This window comes from Ostrinia furnacalis, unplaced genomic scaffold, assembly GCF_004193835.3.
Source record: "Ostrinia furnacalis isolate ACB-3 unplaced genomic scaffold, ASM419383v2 OfSCF0216, whole genome shotgun sequence".
Lineage (NCBI taxonomy): Eukaryota > Metazoa > Arthropoda > Insecta > Lepidoptera > Crambidae > Ostrinia > Ostrinia furnacalis.
The window spans coordinates 1,375,445-1,393,590 of NW_021130455.1; the positions used below are offsets into that span (position 1 = coordinate 1,375,445).

The 18,146-nt window shown below is 37.7% G+C and overlaps 1 protein-coding gene across 1 annotated transcript; it reads right to left on the bottom strand.

Moving 5' to 3' along the window:
- Positions 1–2,865: 2,865 nt before the first annotated feature.
- CaBP1 (Protein disulfide-isomerase A6 homolog CaBP1) lies at positions 2,866–15,922 on the bottom strand. The gene is made up of 8 exons (XM_028311087.1): positions 15,793–15,922; positions 15,513–15,706; positions 15,020–15,244; positions 9,905–10,057; positions 8,067–8,276; positions 6,243–6,256; positions 5,094–5,252; positions 2,866–3,876 (listed from the first exon to the last, which is right to left on the bottom strand). Exons 1-8 carry the CDS (start codon positions 15,812–15,814, stop codon positions 3,720–3,722), a joined length of 1,134 nt encoding a protein of 377 aa, XP_028166888.1. The 5' UTR covers positions 15,815–15,922; the 3' UTR covers positions 2,866–3,719.
- Positions 15,923–18,146: the final 2,224 nt, after the last annotated feature.

Consider the following 18,146-nt stretch of genomic DNA (forward strand, 5'->3'; position numbering starts at 1 on the left):
AATCGAAAATCGAATCCGTCAAATTCCATACAAAAAAGGGGCTTTTCGACCACTTTTCGACTGGTTTGCGATTATAATGGCACTTTGTCTAGACCCACAGAATAGTTAATACCGACAGAGGCATGTGTAGACTCATTATAATACAGGGTGTATGTTGTAGCCCATTAATAACAATTCAGATAACACAAAGCAAAGAAAAAAAAAATACATACAATCAAACATAGAACCTCCTCCTTTTTTGAAGTTGGTAAAAAATTTGAATTCATTCATTTCTGACAATGTTAACGACTCGCAAGGTGACTCGAATTCCATGCTAACTGTCTGCCTGTATAGCATAAGTTTAAAAGTAGGTTTTTCCTCATATGGTAATGGGGTTTTTGGAATACTGTCTTAGCTTGTTTACGACTCATTTTAAAGCCATATTATCCTGTTACAGATTTTTATACCTGCTTCTCAGTAAACAGGTGTGTTAGAATGACGCATAGTAGTTCCGAGTTGAGTGTAGAATTACCGAAAATCTTTAGCTATCACAATCAGATAGGATTATTCTGCTAAAAGATACTTAGTTTTCTTTAAAATAATCATTTATTTCTCTTGTTATTTGTCACCAAAGTTTTAGAGAAAATAATGTGACAATTAATTAATGCCAATTTTGTATGTATTTATTTATTTANTATTTGTCGCCGAGGCGTGCGAGCACGTCTAAGTATCCGTTGCGGCACGCCGCGTTGCAGTCCAGGATGTGAGGCAGCACTGATACAACGCACAGCGGCGCCGCGCTGCAAGCCTTCATGGTCTCTTCATTCACCACCTGGAAAGAAAAAGGATGATTCAAACATTGATTTTCGACCTTATGGTAAATGATTAAGGTTAGAATTTTAGTGGCTACATAATATGAGGCTAGTGCCGTATGAAGTCTTAACACCCACCCCACCTGGGAATGGAATCCAGCCGGGCTACCAAGTGTCGAGATAAAATCTCATAGTTGTCCAACACTGAACCATCGCGTCCCAGCTATGACATTGTCAAGAGGGCGCTACTATACTTGATTATTAGTTCCAATTTTTGCCACTTGACGTCACGACACAGAATCGTTTGAATCGATGATTTTAGACGTCAAATGTATGGGTTTATCACATAAAATCGATACAATGCCACGATAAATATTTATCATGGCACGCATCCTAGGCCTACTGAATGGACTTCATTCTCTTCCTTTGATTCCTCATCATCTGTTTAGCAAAATTATCAACTTCATTAAACTTATTTTAAATTATTAGGCGTGAGTGTAAACATACAACATAATGTAACGCATGTTACAAAACCAAAACATACATAACGTTACTAGAACCGTGATAAGTTTTACGACTAAACGCAAATCGAAACCTAATACCTATTACAATTTCTTGCTTCAGTTGTGGGCCTACTGGACCGATTATACACATCATGAACCACTTACTGCCACTGTGTTGTGCAAGTTTGTTTAAACATAGAATAGAAGAAACGAAAACAATATAATATTTATTGTTAGGTAGGTGTGTACATTGTTTCGATTGCGGCTAGTTGAAGGTTGACGCTGCCTTGAGCAGGCTGACAAATTGATATTCGTATAAAAAAAATATAGTTTTGGAGCTAATATTCCAATCATATTAGTTTTGGACAGATCTTGGACCAACAATACATTGTTTGTGATTGTACGTGATCCACATGTAAGGTTTTGTGGAACGACCAAGAAAAAGGTACTGGGGCAAAGGTAATGAAAGAAATCCTAAGAAAGAAAGATCCTACCTTTAAAATTATTTATATTATTTCCAGGTCCAACGGAAAACGTGGAGACTTTTGCTGTCTTAATTCTTTGACCAAAAACTTTTCCTAACTAGCAAATTTTTCCTGACAGGGTGTTTTTATTTATTTTTTTAAGTGTCCTCTTATTTATCCGGAAGAGACCGCTTCCTGACGATAGCGTCTACCTTTCTTTTGCATTCCTTACATTTTCATGTAGTGACCAATAAAGAACATCAATCTATTACATAGATCCATATCCATCATGGAACATAAGATGGCGCAGCAGCGACCCAGTGAGTCTTGGTCTCTTACAACAAGAATCTCATCTCCAGCACAAAATAAAGGGTGTCCCAAAATTAACGAAACTTTTGAATTAACTAGAAAACATAGTTTTTAGCCTTTTGATTGTATTATTTTTATTGAATCATAAAGTACATAGAATAGGGTTATTTATGGAATAACACACCGGGCAAATNACACTGGTTGAGGTGGCCCTTTTCAAAACTTGGAAGCCTGTGGGTAACAAGCCATTGGACGTGGAGAGGGTCATTAATTATACGTATATTTTCTACTTTTCCGAACATTAGCGCGGGAACGGTTTGTCCAAAACATTTGAATTTGGTCTTATTCAATGCAGGATTAAGTGCCCTTCAACCGTCATGAAGACCACTTTTCGATAGGGTAAGTCCTTTACGCGGTATAACCGGAAAACCAGAAAAAACGCCCCTTTCGGGGGCCCCCACCACTTAAGCACAACTCTGTCGAAGTCGAAAACTTAGGAGAGTCTTAATGGGCAACCAATGAAGCCATTAAAGCAAAAAAATCTTTTGTAGGAATTATTTCCGATTTAATCAATTTTTGTGTTTAATTCTACTGGCCTATAATACGACAATTAAAAGTGCAGCTATCTGTATTTTTACTAAAAATATAATCCTTAATGTAGTTAATGTTAATGTTGTTTGTGTATTAATTAGGTAAAAGGATTTTTTATGTGATAAACACAAGTAAGTAGTAATTGTAAAAGTTTATTGGGATGTTTTTACAATGTTAAACGTTTCCAAATATCCTATAAATGCATTATAAGGTACAGTATTTATTGGAAGAATTGCCAGCTAATATCTACCTAAATTCTCACCAAAGTTCAATTTAATAAATAATTTGAGATATTCTAAGTTGCATACTATAATACAAAAGTTTTAATGATATTACGCTCCTTAAGAAAACACCAATTCATTCATCATCATTGCATACAATACAATACACATTATACAGAAAATATTACATAAAAAAATGTCGCGAAAAAATAGTAGTTTCAACATTGTGATTTTCAAATAAAGGTATTTCATAATAAATATCCTATAAAAATAAACCTTAGATAAAATTATGTATCGCTGAATCTACTAGCTGGAATATTATTGCCTGTAATTTGCCGATTGTCTGATTGTTTAACGTTAGGTATAGTTATTGAAACCTATGCTATGATATGCGCAACACATTCGTTGACGCCAAAGTAGGTAGCTCTCCATGTTAAAACCCGCACGGCGCTGTTAAACACAATTTAAGTATAGGCGCCGTTCTATCGGTAAACAAAAGTAGTTGTGAGTATAAATTACATCGATCTATCACTTTCGGACAAAAATGATCTTAGTTAACAAAGCCAATAATGCTAATTTGTGTTAGAGACGTTAATTAAACGCGAGCGGGTCGGCATCATTGGGCACAGTCAGACGGTAAAATTTCATTGATATTCCCGGTGTGAGTAGATGACTATTAGGGATAAAACCTACACAGACATTGTAAGTACTGCCGACCCGCTCACATAGCGTCCTTTTGATTTATCAGTTGTTTCCTCAAGCTTTACTGTTGGAGGCCGCCTCAGACCTGTAAATCTAAACCTAAATCAGACTTGAAACTGAAGCTCGGAGGCGTTTGACTTATAACTCGTCCTTCTCAAGGTCTACGTCGGAGAGGTCGATGTCCTCTTCTGGCGGCAACTCGCCGTCCTTCCCGTCCCAGGGCTCGGTGGCGGAGATCTTGGGCATTTCAGCGCCTTTCACTGGAGCCGTCTGGCCGCGACCGAACGACAGATCTCTGTAATAAAGAAGATTGGTTAGTTTTTGATTTGGTTTCAAGGAAGAAATGACAGTTAGGCTGGTTTTAGTATCGCGCTGACGCACGCTAACCGTCGGCGCTGACAGCCAAAATGTATAAAGCGTCGGCGTCAAGCGATCAGCGTTACCAAGAACGTATCCTTTAATTACATACATATTGATCTGTCAGCGCCGATGATCAGCGAGCGGTCAGCGTGATACTAAAACCAGCCTTAGTTTTATGAGTGGTTCACTTCACCCCTAACTGTAATTATTGTGCATATCTTTATCCAGCAAAGGCATAATTTCCGATAATGTAATGTAAAGGTTATGTTGTTGTATGTATGTAAGTAAGGCCTATGTTCAGCAGTAGACGTCCTATGGCTGAAATGATTATGATGATGATAATGAATGTAAAGGTAATAATGGTGATGATGCCATTTTTTTTTCAATATTGGCCCTATAGTTATACAACAACATTTGTTTCACCTTATATTGTTCGTTACACAATAATTCCAAGTTTAATGGGGTAATGACGCGGTTTGCCAACCACGTCATGTCATTTGAGTCGCGGTTGATCAAATCGTGATTTGTGTAAACAGATGGCAGCGGTCCATTGATCACGTTGTAATTGCATCCAATTGACGGAAATGACAATTTATTTGTTTTACTAATGCGTATTAAGCTGGGCAATAATCACGCTGATAATTAAAGTGGCCGTCCGGTCGCGATACAAGGTAACTATTATCCTCGTAATAACCTTGTTTCCGTAGTCCGTACTTTTAGTCTCAACAAACAGAGGCTTTTCATGATAATTGATAGTTATTAGAACAGAAGAGATCTCCAGTGAGAAAACCTTCCAAAAGTGACACAAAGTGGGGAGCGAGAAGCACCTGAATGCTAGCAGCACTGGACCTGTCGTTGTGGAAGTATTTGAGGCAGGCCTTTTTTTCTTCTTAAAAAGATTATTAGTAATTTGTTATTGCACAAATTACTAATATTCACATTAGCACCTCGTGCTAAGCTAAATGCTTGTCACGTGTGAGCTCACCACAATAGTCGAGCGGCGACGGGGACCGAACCCGCGTTCCCCGGATCACGAGTCGGCCAGTCCGACCCCTTCACCGTTCGGCTATCGTGGCTTCAAGGCTTTGGTGAAGGCCTTTGTGTAGCAGTGGACATCCTTTGACTGAATCGATGACCACATTATAAACAAACCTGAGGAACTCGTTGATGCCATTCTCTGAGAATGACCCGCGCAGCGTGGAGAACTTGAGTTTCTTAGCGTTGACCACCGCCATCGCCGGGTAGCCAAAACCGCCCAGCTCGAGCGCGTCTTCCAAAGCAGGCTGCGCGCCCGCTTCAGCCCAAATCCATCTGGAATAAAATAGTCGGTTATATCATTTATCATCTTTAGGTAATCTACTGTAGGGCTGCACAGTGGCGGCGTAAGGCGTGGGCGACGTGGGCCACCGCCTACGGCCTCGCAGTACAAGGGGCCTCGCGCCTCAAAAAATTTTTTTTAAATATTTATCTAATTTGTATTTTTATGAATAAAAACTTGTCAGTGTTCATTGCTTTTTTATTATTACTTTTTTTATAATTCAGTTCGCCACAGAACAAGGCCTCGCGAAATATGTCTTGCCCACATCAAATTTAGGTCTTGCCCCGCCACTGACTGCACAGTCATGTGATACTGGCAGAGTAGAATAGGAACAACTCCCCCCTGTCTACTTCACGACAAAGATAGAAATATGCAGACATTCATGAAACAGGGTAGATTCAGCTGTTAAAACACGGTTTTTATATAGATTTGGTATAGAAATACAATTTAGCGCTTAGCTCAGTTCCTGAGGTATGGAAGCGGCACGGTAGGGTTTTTGTGACGGTCAAACGTCAGCAAGACTTCAAATCGCCTTCAGAGTTTTATGCTCTATCACGTCATAATTATGTCAATGTAACTCCCATGATCCTCAGGTATTGACTCAGTTAAAGCTAACCTAAAATGGTGTAAACTACCACATTTCCCAAGCCCAAAAAAAATTGTCTGTGGTTAGGGTTGCCAGGTCCAAAATCACAAAAGCCGGACTTTGTGCTTCATTTGGCCGGACATTTTACCCTAAAAGCCGGACATGCAATTAGTGTCAGCTCATGAGTACTATCATCATCGTTGCTAACCAACATCCTGATGCGTGCGCTTCATATGATTCTGTGGCTCGACTTTCGCCTTGCGCGGTAACCAAATAAAAAGCCTAACAAAAGCCGGACACGTCGGACAAGGCAATATTTGGCCGGACAAGTCCCTAAAAAGCCAAACATGTCCGGCTAAAGCCGGACGCCTGGCAACCCTATCTGTGATGCACTCACCCCCACATCTTGTTCTTGTATTAATAAGCGCTGCATCCTCAACCATGCCTAAAAATAATAATCATGATTGAACATGCAGCGCTCAGGTTATACAATCTTAGTGTAATTAAATTTAAATATAAGTAAATTTGGGTAAATTATTACAACCCTTAAGACATCAAAACAATTAAATATTAATTAGGCAGACCTTAAATGTCCCTAGTTATATATATTTATATCCCACAATAACGTGATCACTGAGTTAGGTAGGTATAAGATGCACCGTGTGGTCAGAACACATAGATAGGTATATTAGGATTTCTAGGAACCCGGCGCATTAACTTGTAAAATAATATGTCTCATTTCCTTCTTCAGTGTACTCTTACTCACATTAAAGAAATCAATGTGTTTATACTTAGAGTTGTATGTTTTATGCAAACGAGTCATAACACTGTTCTGGGCATAGTTGGTACGATGCTTGGGTATGGCCAACAGCGGGGTGTGTCTAGTCCGAAATTTAGGTGTACAGAAGCTGATCATCGATAGAAGATTGGGTGAGTCTAGATTGCCTCGCAGAATGTCGTACAGTAGGCACATGTCAATAATGTCGCGTCGAGATTCAAGAGGTAATAGATTGAAATGGCCACAGTCTTTTACATAGCCCTCGCGACGCCGTGATTGCTTAAAGTTTAGGTGGTTAACGAACAATTTCTGAACTTTTTCAAGACTAGTTTTATATTTAGCGTATTGAGGAGACCAGATGGGACTAGCGTATTCCAAGATGCTACGACAGTATGCGTAATATACAGATTTCAAACTTTGAGGGTTTTTAAACGCCTTACAAATTCGCATTGTGAAGCCCAGATTACGGAAAGCTTTATTAACTATGTAATCTATGTGCTGTTTGAACAACATTTTTGAGTCAAGATAAATGCCCAAGTCTCATGGGTCATATTAGATAGCCAACATTTTAATAGTCCAGTAGAATTCGCTTTTAAATCGGAAATAATTCCTACAAAAGATTTTATTGCTTTAATGGCTTCATTGGTTGCCCATTAAGCATCTCCTAAGTTTTCGACTTCGACGGAGTTGTGCTTAAGTGGTGGGGGCCCCCGAAAGGGGCGCTTTTTCGGTTTTCCAGTTATACCGCGTAAAGGACTTACCCTATCGAAAAGTGGTCTTCCTGATGGTTGAAGGGCATTTAATTCTGCATTAAATAAGACCAAATTCATATATTTTGAACAAACCGTTCTCGTNGGCACGCACGCAGCAACGCACTCGTTTGTCGAAATTTCCCATGACCATTTTGCATAAATTATGTGGCTGAATTTCGTTGACGCAACGTTGAATCTCCTCCTTTTAATGCACGTGTGGTTGTGGGCTTGTTGACATAGACCTGTGATTTTAAATAACTCCATAAAAAGAAATCTAATGGTGTTAAATCACAACATCTTGGCAACGACGCCGATTTGAGATTCCTGGATTGTCACCGATACTCACGCACTGCTTCGATATTGACATTTTAACGACTTGTTTTTGGAAGAACAGTGTGTTTGGCGATTCCAACAGATCCTATCTCCCGGAATTTCTCAATAATTTTTTTCACAATTCACAAAGTTAAAACACTATTTCGACCATATTTTGTATGGAATTTTCGAATTGCGGACGAAGACAGGTTGTTCTATTGTGTAACGCTACATTTTTAGTAACCCTAAACTATCAGCTGTCGATTTGTTTTATTTTTAAGATTGTCAACACTTTATTGCATAAATGGTAGCAAATTTAAAAGTTTCGTTAATTTTGTGACACCCTTTAGAAATGACCCAGTCGCACCATGAAACATACCTGAATAATTTCCGGCGGCGCCACATTCTCGGCAACCTTGTCAAGGGCCCACGCGACGATGTCGCTGGACGTCCGGCCTCCGTTGTAGTCCTCCACCGAGTCGCTGGTCTTCTTGCCCGACGGGAACATCTTGATGGTCGGGTAGCCTTGCACCTGGTAGCGGGCGGCCATCTCCTGGTGGACTGTCGCGTCTAGAGCGCCAACCTTCACCTGGAAAGAAGTAGTGGTGAGAATTTGATAGAATAATAGTCGGAATTGGTAATGCTTCAACTACGTCAACGCGTGCAGATCGCCATCGCCGTATCACAGGCATATTGTAAATTGAAGGTGTGAGTGGACAAAGGTCATAACTAACAAAATGAGTTATGAGTGTTTGAAAATGTTAATCTGCTCATACCACATTTGAATCCTGATATGTATGAATGCTTGTCAGATAACACCTTTGTTAAGGTTTGACACGTAACGAAATTGCGTGTTTTGAGATCATTAGTCGATTTTATCATCACTCAAAACCTATGTTCATGCAAAAAAGTCGATTCTTCAGTTTTGTCAGATAACACCTTTGTCCACTCACCCCTTCAATTGTTATGGGTCGCGCGACCTGTCAATGGCCTATGATCGCGCCAGCGATGGCGATTTGCACGCGTTGGTCTGGTTGAAGCATAAGATGTGCAATAAGTTTCATCAAAGGCAAGCTTATATTTGCAGATAGTTATTGAATTACTAGAATTTGTTCCCGATTTCGTCATGTTTGGTTTACTAGTTTTTGCCCGCGATTTCGTCGGCGTAATTTTCCTAAAAAACTAAGTCAAAGTGATAATAGCCTATGTGATATTTTGATATTAAGCTATAACTATGTATTTAATAATTCGTCAAATAGATTTTGCATAAAAATGTAACAGATATCTATCCCTCCTTAAAAATATATTATTAGGTATGTTTTGCTAGTGCCACCTGCTGTTCCAACGTTAGATTAGGGGACCCAAGTATGAAATAAATATCATACAATATTTTTAGCGAGAACATTAATTATTGTTGTTTACATATGCAACAGTTTAGTTCAGGCATCTAATATCCACTTTCTGTCGCGTCACTGGAATATTGCCAGAATCGCGAAACTTTGTCATATTTAGGTCGCCACACTCGATGTCAATAACCGTAAGAATGAAAGTGAGTTTGTAAAACTAGTTGGCTTTTTGATAACACAATATCTTTATTTATATTGATACTAATTTTTAGTTTTAATGCACGAGCTTACTTATCAGACGCGTGAGCGTTGTACCGTTAAGATAAGAGCAAAACAAAAAAGTTTTGTTGGTGATGTTGATAAAGGGGGCGTTATCCAGGTCCCTTATCAAAATAACCGGGACTTGTCTCCTAGTAAGTGTTCTTTTAGTCTTTTTACATAGGTGGTTTTTAGGTGGCTGATAGTTAATCAGAGAACAAATCATAAATTATCCAATTCATTTTGCTAATAATGGGGTCTAAATTATTTATTTAACTTTTAAATTTATACAGCTTGGTTATAAACATTTCATACAATGTTTATATTTAAAGTAGTAAAACAATCTCACCATCATTTTGTTCTGATTATTTTTTCAGCGAGTTACTTCTAAAGTCAGCGTCAAATAGTTCGTGACACCCAAAGTAGCCAAAAAGTTTGTTATTGTCAACTTTTTGGCCACTCTGGGTGTAAAAGTAAAAAAGCCCTAATGAGAAGTAGCCCAAGTTAGAATTGCCAAAATGAGAAGTGTCTATAATGAGAATTAGCCCTAATGCGCCTAAAGGTTACGAGCTACTTGGCGCTGACTGTCCAAAGGGACATAATGTTGGCTTACCTTGCCCTTAAGCTCAGTGGCTGCCTTAGCCCAGTGTGGTTCCAGGTTCTTGCAGTGACCGCACCACGGGGCGTAGAACTCAACCAACCAGAGGTCTTCACTGTCCAGCACCAGTTCTTTGAAGTTGCTGTCCGTCAGCTCAATGACATCCGACTACAAGATGAAGAGAATAAAATAATATAAAAATAACAATAGCTATAATCTACACCTCCATGTTATCCATTATTTAGTAAAATTAATGTAATAGCAGAAGAAACCCTTCCATGTCCAATGATTTGCTCATTCCTGGACCTTCCCTACCTTCACTAGTTTGATTAAACAGGGAGAATAACTCTAGTAAGATCTCATAAAAGTTAAGATGGTGGTTGGAATGGTAGTATGGATGGAGTACCTACACCAGTACAGAACAACCTGACCAGTATTCAGTTCAGGATCAATAAAGATTTCTTAATATGTATGAAATAAAAAAAAAACATGAAAGTCATAGGAGTCAAATAGTCTACGCCATAAAAACGTAAATACATAAAAATATCGCGATACATTTTCAGTGGCGATTGTGAGAAGGTTGTATTATGTTAGCTCATACATAGCTATACTGCATAATGTTCGAACATATTGCGTCTTGAAGAAACGCAACCAAATAATGATCACACGTGTCCTCTTTAACAGATGGATAGTGATTAATCCCAACTTAACAGTTTTATAGCCATGAAAATTGTGTTGTCTTTGACGGAGTTGTTGTTAACTTCTCCCCATACGTGAAAAATCTCGGACTCTTCATTGACAGCACTCTGAGCTGGTCCCAGCATGTCAGGGAAGTCAGCAGGAAGGTGATCGGTTCACTGCGGACACTCTACCGCTTTAAAAACTTCCTCCCTTCCAGCACTAAGACCTTACTTGCTCAGTCTCTGATCCTGCCTATCCTCGACTATGGCGATGTATGCTGTACGGACATCTCACAGGAACTTTTAAACAAGCTGGACCGCCTCTTGAACAACTGCATCAGATTTATCTTCGGCCTCCGCAAGTTTGACCACATCTCACCTTTTCGCTCGCAGCTTGGTTGGCTTCCCATCAGACAGCGTAGATATCTTCGTTCACTTTGTATGCTTCATTCAATTCTTTTCAATCCTGACTCTCCATCTTATTTAAAAGATAAATTTCAGTACCTACACTCCACTCACAATAGAAATCTTCGCTCTAGTCAGACTCTTCAGCTTGCCACCCCTCTTCATAGCACCGGCTTCATGTCCAACTCTTTCCTAGTCTCCGCTGTACGGCTCTGGAACGACCTTCCGGCCAAATTACGCAAACCTTCCTCCAAATTTACTTTCAAAAAGGCTCTGCGCAAACATTTCAAGGAATGACCTTTTTTCTTCATTATCTCGTTATCTCAGACATGAGTGATGTGTACATCTATAATACTATTATGTTTATGTATTTATGTGTATGTCTATTATATTTATTTATATTATGTCATTTATTGTATGTAATCCTATGTAAGTAGGTATATTATTCTAAATGTACACTTTTTGCACCGCCTTACTCTTTCTGCATGACCCGTGGTTGACTGGCAGAGAATGCCATCCGGCATTAAGTCCGCCACAGTGCATTGTCTCTATGTGTGCTGAAGTTTTAAAAAAAAAAAAAAAAAAAAAAATTGACTCAAACGTAATTACCTATTTTTTTTAAAGTGACTCTGGATCCTTCTAAAGACACATTTTTGGGGTAAAAACCTTTCCTTTAATGAAATGAAGTTTAGAACTAGGCTTTTAAATGGTACCAATATTGGTGGGAAGTGGGGATGCATACGTTTGAGAAGTGCTTGTTGCGGGAGGTGCGATTTATTTGATGCCGAGTGTATAATAGAGGTCAGAGTGACGTGTCCCAATAGTAAGCGAAAACGTAAGTATTATTCCGGTAGTGAAAGGACGCGTGGGCCACACGTGGGAGTGGCGCGATGATCGCCTCCACGAAAAAAGCTGTATACATCAATCACCACCTACTCTTTTAAACATAAAATATATTTTAATTTCTATACACATACATACATTCTAATGTTGTATTATGTTATGTCCATCTTTCTGTTATGTTTTTGTGAACATTGAGTTATAATGTACTACGTACTAGAGAAGACATCTCAACTAGACTGTTTCTGGCACGCAAACAGGTCCATGGACCGAAATTCAATTAGTATGTGCTCAGCGGTTGCTGTGACAACACGCTTGAGTGCAGTTTTGTTTTTTGAAATATGCCATCCTATAGACGAAAATACTGTTCAAATAACTCCAGATACATATTAAGTAAAAATCAAGGAATGACTTTTTACCATTAAGTTGTACATTTATGCACTTTAAAACACTAATTTAATTTTAATTTGTTAATTACAAGGCGTCACCGCGGCGGCAGCCATTTTACGAAAATTTCAAAGAATAAAAATCGCAGACTTGACACTGACGCATAAATTAGTATACGAAAGGAAGGTTAAATACAGCAATAAAAAGAATTTTTTAAAGATTATAAGCACTTTGTATTGTACAAATTACTAATAGTCCCGTCCAGCCCCTTGTGTTAAGCTAAATAAGCTTGGGTTACGGGTGGGCTCACACAATAGTCGTGCGGCATCATGGATCAAACTTGTTTGAATCTCACTGCTGTTGTTCGTATGCGACTGGTTAGTTAGTAAATCACCCTAATTATTGACACCTAGCTCACGAGATAGGCTAAAATTATAATAATTGTACAGTGTGTCTGGTCACCAGTGTCCGACCCGTTAGGGCGCAGTAATATGATCAATTTAATCGACAAATCCAGTATTAAAAAATTACAGCTATTTTAATTTTTTTAGTTTCTGAGTCCGGATGGATTCATTTATTTACCAAATCTACCGATGTACAGGACCTATGAGTATAAAAGTGATTCGTTCGACAGCTGAAAAAGTAAGCAATACGTTGTCATCAAAAGCTTCCATTTAAATTTCTTAGAAACACTTGGTAAAAAAAATGATGCTTCTTTTTAGATTTTTCAATGTTACAAAAAACTAGAAAGTTTTACATTTTTAGATGCACTAAGTCATTACCTAAAAACTGATATACCTTGGCTTTAAATCAACTAGTCTAGGTGCTAGCTACACAGGAGATGCAGCGGTGAAAAGGAGAGGTGGGAATAGTCCCGTAACTTCTACCTCACAGCTATTATACGTGTACTCAACCACTGAGATAGTTAACAATAGAGACAATAAAATAACTGAAAGTTTCTGACTTTCAGTTATTTTATTGGTTCTGGAGTGAAGGCGTGGGTCATCCCTAGCTTTGTTCCTACCGTGACGAGTGGGAATTTTTCTAAAATCTCAAGATGGACTGACTGAAGATAGCAGGAAGACGCTGGGTGCAGGCCACTATCAACTGGGCGATGTGGAAATCATTAGAGGAGGCCTTTGTTCAGCAGTGGACGTCCAGTAGCTAAAATGATGATGACGATGTTTCCTTACAGTATCCAATTCAATAGGCAGAAACTAAACGTAAACGAAGTGTCGCCTCTGTAATGGTATCATTATCTATAACTCATAATATTTCGTGCGCTGTTGGATGACAGTTTTAAACTAGAGATGGGTAACTTTTTTATCGAATTATAAAATACCAGTTAACGATTCTCAAGGCGATTATCGATTACATTAGATTTTAATCGGGAAGAAAAATAATTAATGGCTTAAGCATCAGTATGAAGCCCATACGCACTTGTAGCACAAGTAACACGATTAGCCTCAGTCCCCTCAGTTGTGAATTCGGAATCGCCAGTTGTAATTTTAAAATCGCATCACAGAGTGAAGTAACTAACACCAAAAAACGGTAGAGCGAAGTGATTTCGAATGTTTCAACTGCTACGTTTTGTCACTTGTCTAGGAGGGCTAATTTTAGTCTAAGGGAGGGGAGCTTAGATTACATGACAGGAAACGCACAATATAATAAAAGAAAATAATGTAAGTAGCTGAACCTTTTTGCTATTGAGCACCATGAAAATTTAACACAATTTAGCCGATTTGTTTATTTTCACAATCGATTCACAATGTCTATGATGAGGCGACCGCAGGAACGTCACTATTCGTGCAATCCTATCAATGAAGTGCGACATTTTCTGGTGCAGATTTTATCGCCATAATTATGAAACTTGATAGTCATGGATTTGACTGACAGCTGTCCGTCAAATTCCCGCCCCGCACCCCGCACTGTACATATTTTGTTCGCGATGTCTGTTCTATACGTAGTAATATTACTTCAATGTTTGTGAATGATATGATTTTTGATTGTGTATTTTTGTAGCAAACTATAAATAAAATACTATGATGTATGAACATGTGTTTCATAAATTACCCTGCCCTGAGGTATCTAGGAAATTGCCCAATATTCAAATTTTTAAGTTCCAAGTAGAAATCAAACTACAAAATCCACTGTATTAGAACTATAAACCTAATTATGATAAAGTTTATCAAATTCTGTGTAAGATATTTACCAAAACAGATGGATCACTATGCTATGTGCAGAGAAAACATAAGATAAGAAACCATGTCAATGAACTACATACACACTATTATTAACTAGAAAAACTTCAATTAGGAAGTTTATTTAATTAAAATAAAATTCTAAACAATATTATAATAATTCTATAAAATCAACATGTTAGAAAAATTACAAATGACTCTGAAGTTTTCATATGAAATTGTATGTGTATCTTTTGCGTTTATTCCCATGTTTTTTCTTACGAGTTAAGTATTGTCTTTTGACCAATTTAATTGGTTCGTCATCAATCAATCTTCTACGAAATAGATTAGACTGTAGCATTTCTAATTTAGATTTTTCAAGGGGGAAAGTAACACCAGTCCGAATAAGTTGCTTCTTAACTGCATTGGTTTTCACTATTTTCCATGGGATAGAATGGCCATACACCTTTTTCTGCTATTTAAATAAAATATATGACATAGAAAATTAATTTTACATTTGATTATCACTTCATAGTTTACGTAGTTGAGATCGTACATGGTATGTCTAAATAAAATTATCCTTTAAATTTCAAAGGATATTTTTTAAGCAATTCATTTAGTTGTTTCATGATTTTTACCTTGTCTGAGGATGAGCCACTAGACTTTTTGCCGAGGTTATCGTAGGCCCTGTCCTTGGCAGCCTTGAGGGCAGCGTCCACAAATGCTTCTGCCGTTCTCTGGCCCTGGTACGGAGTGTTTTTGCTGCCTGTGAACATCTTGATAGTTGGGAAGCCCTTGACTCCATACTTCTGTGACAAACTCTTGTGTTCATCTGCATTTACTGCTCCTACTTTGACTATACCCTGTAAAAGATATCAGTGTTTATAAGCAGAAAATTACATCACGTGTTTAAAATGTTATGCTCTGGCTAATTATAGTTAATATTAAACTGACTTAGTTTTTAGGCTGGTAACAGTATATACTTAATCAGAATGATCCTTTTAATTTATGGCTTATCATATTAAAACACCTATTACAGATAAGGTGTAAAATTAACAAGATTTCTAAATAAAAACCTTTCAGGGAGGAGTTTGTATGAAATTCTAGGTAAATAACTTGATGTTGTAATACCTTGAGTGCTCGCGCGGCCTTCTTGTATTCGGGTACCAGGTTCTTACAGTGACCGCACCAAGGTGCATAAAATTCCACTATCCATACTTCATCTGAATTGAGGACTAGTTTATCAAAATTATTGGGCGTTAATTCTATCACGTCAGACGAAGAGTCGTACAGGGCCAGTGACCCCGCAGCACACAATAAAACACCTAAAACACAAGTTCAAATTAGTTCTGCAAAATTAAATAAGTTAACAAGAAACCTCACGGTTTAATTAGATGTTATTAAAACTCACCTAGATAAAGCGTTCGCAGCATATTGTGTAATTATTTTTAACTTACGCTACGTTCAATCAGTGGTACCGGCTTTTTCAATGAGCCCTTTTTTTGCAAAATTGAACAAACAGCGTGAAATAAACACGTCAATCCATAGAGAAAAGTAATACATAGGAAATAGAGAACCCTCTCTGTCAAATTTTTGAGCCTACTAATTGACAGCCTGGTGTTAAATTCGCTGTACTTAACCTACGTACGTAACGCTCACATACACACATAGTACACGCACACATACATACATAAAGTCCACGCACACATACACACAGTTCACGCACACATAGGCCCTCATAACCTTCAAAGAATTATTGTTTTTTTGATGTACAATGTAGAATTTTTTCAAATCCATTATTTTGAAAGTATTTATCTTTATGGTGTACGTATTGTATTATTTTCAAAACAATGGATTTGGAAAAATTCTACATTGCACATGGAAATGCAAATAAACAAAAACTTTTCAATTTAATAATTTTACTTTATTTATGAACACACATAATATTATACACCAAAAGCGTCTTTTCGCAAAGTTTTCAACAACACTAAAAAAGCATTTGCACTTTGAGAAAACTCAGATCACTTGTTAACATAACAGAAAGTTTCTTCGCGATTCACGAAGGAACGAACAAAACTCCGATGAACCAGAACAGCAGCAGGTACGAAGGAATGAACTTGAATTTGACTCGACTCTTCAATACTTTAATAGGGCCACAGAACTCATAAACGATGGCTAAGAAAACAAGAATGCATTCAACCTAACATGTCAGAAATCACGAAATAAACACTTACGCGTGGAATTTTATATCACTTCCAGGACAACACGAACTACCGCAACCACGCACTATACAATTTTGCACCATTTCTTCAGACAAAACAATGATAAGGTCCCTTGAAAAATCTCAAACGAAATCAACTGCATAGTAAACAACCGCCATGATGGGCCGGATTCGGCCGATGTTGCCACATTACCGATACCTCAGAAATTGGGATTGTAATTCCCTGATTCGCCAACACATTAAGCCTAAATGGCCGACAATTTTGTGATTTTTTATTTAACTAGGTAATCTAAGTTTCAAATATTAATTATTTATTTATTTAACTTCTTATTTGGTTAGTGAATTGGCTATTTCGAAGAATTTACAAGGAGATTTAAATAAGAAGATAGCAATACTACAGTTCACACTAAAAAGAGAGGTAGGGCCACAGAGAGCGAGATAGATATAAGTAGGTATTTGACTCAAGTTTTGTTCCCAACTTTGCCCTCCATTTTTATCTGTAGCTTCATGGGCTAAACGCAATCCGCGAGAGCCATAAAGAAAAAAAAAAAGTATTGGAATTTATCGACTGAAGTCGCTGTTTGGAAGCAAGTTTGATCGTAGTATGGAAGTTTCCGTACCCTGCGTCAATCTTTTCGGCAGTCAAAATTGTCAATGGATTCGTGGAGTCATGCTATTGGTGAATTCAAGTTTACCGCGTCTGTGGGATGAGATATCGGTATTCATGTATCGTTAAGGCCGGCTTATACTACTTACTCGTTTCGGTGTTTCGACGGAATCGTCGATGATGTATAATCGAAGTTCGAAACGTGTGTTCACTGGTTTACTGCCACTCATGCAAGTTCATGCAACTATACAATATATAGCCTGACCAGGAACATAAAAACCCTCGCCATGTTGCGGAAAACTAATGGTACTAATTTCTTTTAATGGCAACAGTAACTGAAAACTTCATTGACATGTCACCATGCATGTCAGTCTATTGTTGTCAAAGTGTAAACAAACTTTATTTTAAATGTGTGCAATTGATTTCGTGAATTAAATTGCTAAAATATTTTTATAGTCGTGAAAGAAAAGTGGTTCACGATGTGTTAATGTATTTGTCGAAGAGAAATACTAAGGGTTCGGACAATATTTTCATTGAATAATGTTTCCGACAAAGGTTGTCAAATTGACTGACATGTTTATCGTATGGTACAGTCCACTATGAAAATTAGCTGTAGTCTGTTTCAACTACCTATTTTAAAGTTTTTTGTCACTTTCTAAGTTTTGAATTTTATGGAATTGGGAAAGAAGTACCGAGTTTGAAGCGTTCATGAGCAGACATTGCAGTTGAATATTCATGTTCTGAATTTGATTATTGATGAATAATAAAATAAATCCTACTAGCTCGATTGATGGTTTCATTTAATTTATTTAAACCAGGTTATCTTTAATAATATTTTTCGTTAATTTATGAAAATATCAAATTAGCCCGTAATCCTGAATGCCAAACTCTCTCTTTGATGACATTACGGTATAAAGTTACAAATAACAACACCAAC

Excerpts from the sequence above, each read along its gene's own strand:
- CaBP1 (XM_028311087.1), bottom strand. The coding sequence starts at position 15,814 with ATGCTGCGAACGCTTTATCTAG. Across the intron at positions 15,707-15,792 it reads GCTGCGAACGCTTTATCTAG|GTGTTTTATTGTGTGCTGCG; the intron begins GTGAGTTTTAAT and ends CTTGTGTTTTAG. Across the intron at positions 15,245-15,512 it reads AGGCCGCGCGAGCACTCAAG|GGTATAGTCAAAGTAGGAGC; the intron begins GTATTACAACAT and ends TATCTTTTACAG.